This window comes from Schistocerca piceifrons, chromosome 6, assembly GCF_021461385.2.
Source record: "Schistocerca piceifrons isolate TAMUIC-IGC-003096 chromosome 6, iqSchPice1.1, whole genome shotgun sequence".
In the NCBI taxonomy this organism is placed as follows: domain Eukaryota; kingdom Metazoa; phylum Arthropoda; class Insecta; order Orthoptera; family Acrididae; genus Schistocerca; species Schistocerca piceifrons.
Window position 1 is genome coordinate 273,098,941 of NC_060143.1, and position 8,921 is coordinate 273,107,861.

General features: G+C 41.3%; 1 protein-coding gene across 1 annotated transcript in view; it reads left to right on the forward strand.

Moving 5' to 3' along the window:
- The window catches only part of LOC124803076 (protein dachsous-like), a 234,717-nt gene extending 226,385 nt beyond the window's left edge, over positions 1-8,332 (forward strand). Inside the window, exon 3 of the mRNA XM_047264205.1 lies at positions 8,259-8,332. Within this exon, the coding sequence (XP_047120161.1) occupies positions 8,259-8,294 (36 nt within the window). The 3' untranslated portion in view covers positions 8,295-8,332. The remainder of the gene's footprint in view (positions 1-8,258) is intronic.
- The last annotated feature ends 589 nt before the right edge of the window (positions 8,333-8,921 follow it).

Here is an 8,921-nt window from a genome sequence, read left to right on the forward strand (position 1 = left end):
CGTCACTGCGGCTTGGGCCACGATGATGGTCGTGGAGCGTAAGGGGGCAACCGAGAGAACGATGACTTAGCTTCAAGTAGCAGAACATGGCGCATTTTGGAAGGTAACACGGAGACACTCATGCACACGTTTTTCTGTCGCCTTATTTATGCGTAATGGTTTTATATATACTCGCGTATCATCATACGACGAAGGCGGCCCAATGTTAATAGGTTTTCGGCAAGAACCACTTTACTCGTTTTGGCATTGCAAGACCTGTCGAGTGGAATGAACGACTGAGAGTATAAGAACGACTGAAGTATTTAGACGCAGCAGAAGTGAGGTTAGCGGAAAACTCCTAACCAAAATTGGATACCTCGAAGTAGCAATTTTGCTCATTTGGAAATAAAATAACACCTGACGGACGTAGCAAGGATGACGTAAGAAACAAATAGTACAAAAAGAGCATTTCTTCTCGCCGGAAGTCTACTAGTATCACAGGCCTTCTCTTGGAAAACAATGTTCTGAGAATGTACGTTTCTGTAAAAGTGAATTATTGACTGTACGAATGCCGGAAAAGGAGGGAATCGAAGCGTTTGATACGTCATGTTACAGAAGGAGGTTGAAAATTAAATTGAATTATAAGAAACGAGAAGGGTCTACGCAGAAACGGCGAGGAAAGGAATATGCTGACATAAAACTAGAATTGTAGGGGAAAACCGATATTAGAGCATGTATGACACATAATTGAGGACATTTGGTGTAAATGCTACTCTCATATGAAAACACTGGCACAGGAGGGGAAATCGTTATGGTCCACATAAAACCAGGCTGAAGACTGATGACCCCGCACCACCAACAAAATATATATACATAAAACAATTTCCATATCTTTCGTCTTGAATGTGTATGTTTAAGGAGGATGTGGGACAGTCTTCATCGGAGATGGAATATACACATGTCAAGAAGACCGATAGAAACGCCCACACCGCAGATTTGTCTAGTTTAAATAGTACGACAAGAGTAGCTTTATGTGCCTCGCTCAAGATGGTACATTGCATATTGCCGAAAGTGCGTTTCGTTGGAAGGACATTCTGATTTCCCATTCTAACAATATATTTTGCTGTGGTATTATATGTCAAAGAAATTTTTAATGTATAGTATCGAATAAGCTCCTCGTAGAAAAGGCGTTTGTGCAGTATCTTCTGAGAGGGCTTTGACCCTTGCTTCACTTGGATGTCCGCTGAGCGTCAATAGTTAGAGTAGCTTTTCAAATAAGTGGAAGCGTCAGCGTGACTCGTAAGGTGGTTATCGACTGGGTGAAAGCTCTGCGATCGCATTCCACTTCTGACGACATAAGAGCACCAGCTAAAACATACACGAGTCCACGATACTCATAATGACGACGTGGTTCTGTCGTTCGTACATTGTTGAAAGAACGGAATATGACCGACTATCGACCTATATACAATGAGTGGAGACCAAACAAAGAAATAAAAGCTTTAAGGCGATGCTGGAGAAGTAAATCAGCAAGTTATAGAGTGCAGTGTATGAGTTTTGCTATTTGGAAGAAAAATGAAGAAGTCGGATGAGAATGTAAAATGCAGACAGGAAGACAGGCTGTTCTGTGAAATAGATACGTGTTTACGTTGAAAATAAATTAAAATAATAAAAAGTTTTCTGAAAGTATTTAGCTCGAGTGTAGTCTTACATGAAAGTGAGACGTGAGGGATAAACAAGACAGACGACAAGAATGTTGAGGACTAGAAGAGTGGACTAGGCAATCAGCGATGAGGCGCTGAATAGTGTCGTACAGAAAAGAGCATTTTGGCACAGCTTCATTGAAAGGACGGTTCACTTGAGATGACATGTCGTGAGCAGTAAGGCATTGTTAAGTTGGTTATTGTGGGGTGTGTGTGTGGAGGGGGGGGGGGGGTAGGAGGAGGGGTGGACTGTAGAGGGAGACGAAGGTAGAACAAAGTTAACGGATTCAAAATTATGTTGATTTCAGTGATTATGCACAGATGAGAAGAGAGCTGCACATGAACTGAGATCTACAACGAAAATAAAATAAAATGATAAGAACTTGCTGAGGTGCCGACTAATCCGGTTGAACAGTGTGGCAGAACGGAAGTTTCTACAGTCGACTGTTCAGTGTAGTCGGGTCCAACAATCACAGGTCTGGTCTGAGATGCAGACTGAGTTTGAGTGCTGCGGAATGCACTCTTGCGAGTTTAACGCCGCTGCCGTCCTGCCACGCGCCGAGCTCGTTTGTCATCGCGAGCCAGTGCGCACGGAGCGCTAAAAGCATTCTTAACCGTAAATGGGACACGGGTATATTTTGCTCCACTTGCCCTCGATTTCCCTGTCTTTCCCCGTTATACGGACTAGCGAGCGTGCATTCAACATTTGGCGAAGATGAAATATTTCCCTACAGCGATCCCTTTTAATTTCGGAGCTGCAGGGGCATAATTTAGATTAGCGTTTAAAATACGCAGAATTCCACGCCACGGTTAAAAATGTTGTCACAGCAGCTGTTGAGATGAGGCGGGCGCAGAGACACACGGCAGGATGGGAGCCAGCTAAAAAGAAGCTGGTCGGGCATGTGGGGTTATTAACTGCCGGCCGGCAGCCGCGGCATCACCGTGAAAAAAAAAAAGAAAACACGCAGGCGCCCGCGCTCGGATACCTCGTCCGCGCCGAGCGGGTCGCCCCTGGCACCGCGGTTGCGTCACTTCGCGAAATGCGCCGCCCCGGGAACTGGGTTAATAGTGCGCTCGGCACACCTCCCTGCGTCCTCTCTACGAAGTCGCCTTTGTCGCGATTCGGCCCTTTCGTCGCTACTTTTCCTATTTACCTATTCTAGTGGATAACGTCGGAAGCTGTGTGAAGCTATTTTTCAGTAAATGTCTCCCCTATTGTTTTAGGCATATACTGTATTCAAACATTATGAATCACCTCGAAGGGAACGATCTATTGATACGTAATCAGCATGGTTTCAGAAAATATCGTTCTTGTGCAACGCAGCTAGCTCTTTATACGCACGAAGTAATGACCGCTATGGACAGGGGATCTCAAGTTGATTCTGTATTTCTAGATTTCCGGAAAGCTTTTGACACCGTTCCTCACAAGCGACTTCTAATCAAGCTGCGGGCCTATGGGGTATCGTCTCAGTTGTGCGACTGGATTCGTGATTTCCTGTCAGGAAGGTCGCAGTTCGTAGTTATAGACGGCAAATCGTCGAGTAAAACTGAAGTGATATCAGGTGTTCCCCAGGGAAGCGTCCTGGGACCTCTGCCGTTCCTGATATATATAAATGACCTGGGTGACAATCTGAGCAGTTCTCTTAGGTTGTTCGCAGATGATGCTGTAATTTACCGTCTAGTAAGGTCATCCGAAGACCAGTATCAGTTGCAAAGTGATTTAGAAAAGATTGCTGTATGCTGCTGTGGCAGGTGGCAGTTGACACTAAATAACGAAAAGTGTGAAGTGATCCACATGAGTTCCAAAAGAAATCCTTTGGAATTCGATTACTCGATAAATAGTACAATTCTCAAGGCTGTCAATTCAACTAAGTACCTGGGTGTTAAAATTACGAACAACTTCAGTTGGAAAGACCACATAGATAATTTTTTGGGGAAGGCGAGCCAAAGGTTGCGTTTCTTTGGCAGGACACTTATGAGATGCAACAAGTCCACTAAAGAGACAGCTTACACTACACTCGTTCGTCCTCTGTTAGAATATTGCTGCGCGGAGTGGGATCCTTACCAGGTGGGATTGACGGAGGACATCGAAAGGGTGCAAAAAAGGGCAGCTCGTTTTGTATTATCACGTAATAGGGGAGAGAGTGTGGCAGATATGATACGCGAGTTGGGATGGAAGTCATTAAAGCAAAGACTTTTCCGTCGCGGCGAGATCTATTTACGAAATTTCAGTCACCAACTTTCTCTTCCGAATGCGAAAATATTTTGTTGAGCCCAACCTACATAGGTAGGAATTATCATCAAAATAAAATAAGAGAAATCAGAGCTCGAACAGAAAGGTTTAGGTGTTCGTTTTTCCCGCGTGCTTTTCGGGGGTGGAATGGTAGGGAGATAGCATGATTGTGGTTCGATGAACCCTCTGCCAAGCACTTAAATGTGAATTGCAGAGTAGTCATGTAGATGTAGATGTAGAATCTGCTAGTTTCTGTCTGGTATCTTATAAACGTTGTGTCGTCCTTGCACGATGTGTGGTTCTTTAGTGGATGCAGCACCGAGCAAAGAGATACCGTTCTGAAGAGAAAATTCAGATATTAATTTAGTCTGCATCTAGTGTCGAATAGTACAAAGAAAACATAACTTTTTGCGGTAGTTTTCAGCGTCAGTTGTTATGATAAAATTTGAATGTATAAATATGTACAGATATAAAAGATTTATAAATCTGTCACTCTTCAATACAATGACTATTCAGAAGATGTCGAGCCCTGGCCACTATGAAACTGTGTAAAAGTTATTCAACAGGCAAACACACAAAAAGGGGCTGAATGCACGGATGTTCGAACTTATGTACACTCACCGCCGCAGCTCCGGAGAGGGAATGCTCGTATCTCATTGGCAGCGCCCTCTTGCCGCGGTGGCGGCTGCAGGAAACGCGGTGGCGTAACAGGCGGGGCGCGTATTTGAAAGTGCGGCGTACCAGATAAAGGCCGATATCGCGATAAATACATGCTTATTCGTTGGCGTCATATTCGTACCAATTCTCCAAGTTAATAAGTTCGAAGTAATGGTTAGTTGTTATTCTAGTTTATTTTAATTTAGCAGACATGCTAATTTGTATTGTTAATTATTTTTTGTACATTATGAAAAAATGTGATTAAATTTCGCGAAACCCTCTAGTGATCTCCATGAAAACTCAGGGTTCCACGGAACACAGATTAAGAAACGCTTCTGTAGGCAGTACAGTTGATACTAACTGCCACAGCGACACTCGCAACGAATGAAACCGTATTGTAAGACCAGGCAGAAACCAGCAATGTGTTCGAGTCTTACCCAACAATAATAGTTTTTTTTTTTTTTTTTTTTTTTTTTTTTTTTTTTTTTTTTTTTTTACAGGTGGCACGGGTTGGAATGAGGGAGACATTTATTGAAATAGTTATTCAGTACCTGAAAACTTGAATTAAGCTTTTATTCAGCAGTTTCCAAATGAAAAGGTGATTAAATATCGGACCCACCTTCGATCATGTCAGCAGAATAATTCGCTACTTTAACACTTTGAGTCCCAACAACATTAAAAAAAATTAAAAAATTTCAAAAAAACTGACATTGTTATAATAGCAAGCAACGAATACAAGAAGACACTAGGAAAAACTAAACAATCAATTATTTTAAGGAGGTGGCTTCTCTTTTCGAATTGCTGGGACATATTATAATAGCAAGCAACGAATACAAGAATACACTAGCAAAAAGTAAACAATCAGTTATTTTAAGGAGGTGGGTTCTCTTTTCGAATTACTGGGACATATACTTTACAACCACCCATCGCTTCATGAAATATATCTGAAAGCAGTTTCGCCTTTTTCCTGGACAAAATCCACATCTTGAAACTTTCATCATCTCAGAAAATCCAAAACAATTAAAGTCCTAAATAACAAACAAAAATGGGCCTAAAATTTAAGAAATTTATATCAAAAGTACATACTGCTTCAGTGGTTTCATTTCGAAATCAACAGTAAAAGCAGCAGTATAGACTGAATTTTACGTTACAGTACCCTTAGATTCATCAATGTCATCACTATAAGAAAGCACGTCACAATCTCCTACAATTACCTACATTTACGTAGCGTTATCTCCGCCCCGGCTGTTGCTTTCAACTCTGCAACTGACTGCCACAGTGCACCGTGTACCTACTGTATCACTAGAGGTCTTGATCTTATATAGTATGGATGGTTTCATGCGGAAGGCACTGGTACCTTAAAGAAATCATAAAATGGTGGTTTCAGGCAGAAACCTCTGTTATTCAAGGGGTTAACTGACCTGGCGCCCGATTCGTCGTTGGAAGAAAAATTTAAATTAAAATTATTATCAGAATTCTGGTGTAGTTTAAAAGATGAGTAGCCTCAACTGTTGCCAAATGCACGTTACAGGTTCCTTTAGTAAGCACGGAAGCGTCACGAAGATGATCAACCAATTCCAGCAACAGACGCTGCAAGAGAGGCGTTCCCCGTCACGGTGTTGCTTACTTACGTGCCTAGAAGAGTCAACAAATGTATTGCTTCGTCGTACATATACCTTGCGGAAAGACCATGAGGATAAAATTAGAGAAATTCGATCCCACGCGGAGTCTTACCGGCAGTCGTTATTCGCCACTGGAACAGGAGGGGCGGGGGGGGGGGGGGGGGTAGAAGTGACAGAGGTACACAAGGTACCCTCCGACCCACACCGCAAGTTGGCTTGCGGAGTATAAATGTATATGTAGATGCAGATGTAGAAGGCTCTGCTGATATTTTTTGCAATTTACAACTTCATATACGTGCGAAACCAGGTTCTTAGCTGATGTGTCGACAAAAAAATAAATACCACAACAGACGTTAAGGCAAACCTTCATGGGAAATCAACTGTCACCCATAAAGGCCAATATTGAGTATATATGCACAAACGGAATACAGTACTACTCATCTCATTAAAATTTAAAATTAAAATTCCTACTTGATTACGTTATTTTACATTTAAGTTACTTCAAGAAGTTTTGGGTTGATTTTGAAATCAGTTTTTCATGCAAATAAATATTATTTTATTTGAAGTACTTGTCATTTTTGTTGCAACTTATCCATATTACGTATATGTGGTATCCGAAAGAACATACACCACATATATATAATTAGGGCAATGACGGCCAGTGATTCATTCAGTGCAGATGCACACTTAGTTCGAACTCTTATGGGAAACAGCGAGATGCCGTGAGTAATGTGGCCATTAGTTTCCTTAATTACAGTAACACTTCCACTTGAATTCACTCCTTGGTTTGTTCTTCTGAAGCGTGGCCTGCATCTTGACTTTAATTCTGTTTCGTATTCGTTGTTTCGCCTCAATATAGTCCATTTGATCATGTTTACCACCAACCTGTCTTCTGATCTCGAAACTGTGCACTCTGTTGTCCGTAAACGAATATGAAACTGTAACACTATGAGCCATAGCTATATAATTGGCAATGCACGTATATTCTTTTATCTTGAGCCCTTCATGCAACAATTCAGTAGCTTATATGGAACATACGAAAAGGAAAGACAAAGGGATTTATATGTCGTGTAATTTGCTGTGTTGTTTCCTGGCAACGGTTTGTGCAGATGTAGTCATGGTATTTGGTTAATATCTAATTAGTGACAATATTTTCTTCACAGTTTCAGAGTATCTTTGAATCTTCCGATCATTAAATTTTCTAGCTGTATGCTGTGTCAGTATCGCAGCAGTGACGCTCACGTCTTGTGACATCTCTACGCGATGACGGTACATATTTTTATAACAAAATATTCTCATCATACTGTACTATGTATTTTTGGTGTATAGATTAGGTGGAACATATTATTTACGTACCACAAGACCCATCGATTGACATTTAATATTATCTCAAGACAGCGATACTTTTAACTACTCGTATGTCTTGCTCCTGCAGCTGTGGGTACGTTGCTTTTTCTTTTAATTACATGTCTCTGCAAGTTTCGAAAGAAACTTACATTTTATGTGACGAAGATTTAATTACATCTAAAACTGAAAAGTCGCTGTAATAATCTGCCAAATAAACATGAGCTGCTACTGCAATTTGCCAGCAAAAAATTCAGTTGCCAGGGCATCAAATGTACCGCTAATTGCGTTAGAAACACTTAAAAATCTAACACAATTTTCAGCTCCAAGAGTTCGCAAACACTTGGTTTCGATCACTTTGGGTCCTCTCAGTCCACTTTTCTTGTCTCGCTCGCTCACGGAACGAATATGTTACGGTCACGCAATGCAGGCAGGCAGTGCCGACCGAAGCCTCAACTCCTGTAGACTTATTGCCATTGTCCATTTCCAGAGTATGATAGATAATACATATTAAATCACACGATAAACTAATTAATTTCGTACAGTGTTTCTCGACAACTATTAGAATGGGTTTTCATTGACCATGGCGTGAGCTGGGGCAAAAACCACAACAGCCACTTTAATATTGCGTTCGCATTATTTTTGACTAATCTAACATCTTGTTTCGTACTGTATGCTACATTTGTTCAACAATTTATTCGCGCTGTTTATCTGTTTCAGGTAAGTCTGGCCAACTACTTTAGAGCAGAAACCTGAAGACTGCATCTCAAATGGTGAGTTACTGTGGATAATGGGCTAGTGCTTTGCCGTCACTATAGATGATTTATATATGGCAATGGATGGTAAAATTAGCTTTCCACTACTGTTAGTAGGTACTGCACTGGGATTCTGAATACTGGAATCGTACCTGAAAGATGAAATCCACTCTTGTAGCTTCTACTTTAACATTTCAGAATTATAGGAGATACTTCGTTGCATTTTTGTAGAGCTCCGTGAAAGGCGTAGGTCGGAGGAAAATCCCTCCTTGGAACAGGAATTACGATTCAAATTCTTAAACATGAATTACCTGCAAATGCGTTGTTGACGAATGTGATTGAGTACACAGAAACAGCTCGAACGTTGACAAATTCATCTTCTAACATTACATATACTCCAGTAACACATATTCCTTCCAGCCAAACAATTCAGTGTTACATAGAGGTACTGGCAGAATTGACGCTGTGAGAGCTGGTCATACGTGGATAGATTAGTCGATAAGAGAGTTGCCCGCGAAACGTAAGATTCCCGAGTCAAGTCGTGGTCCAGAACACATTCTTAAGTTGTCAGGAAGTTCGAATTTCGCGCTAGTTTACATAACACAGTAAGCGTGTTATGGAGGAAAAT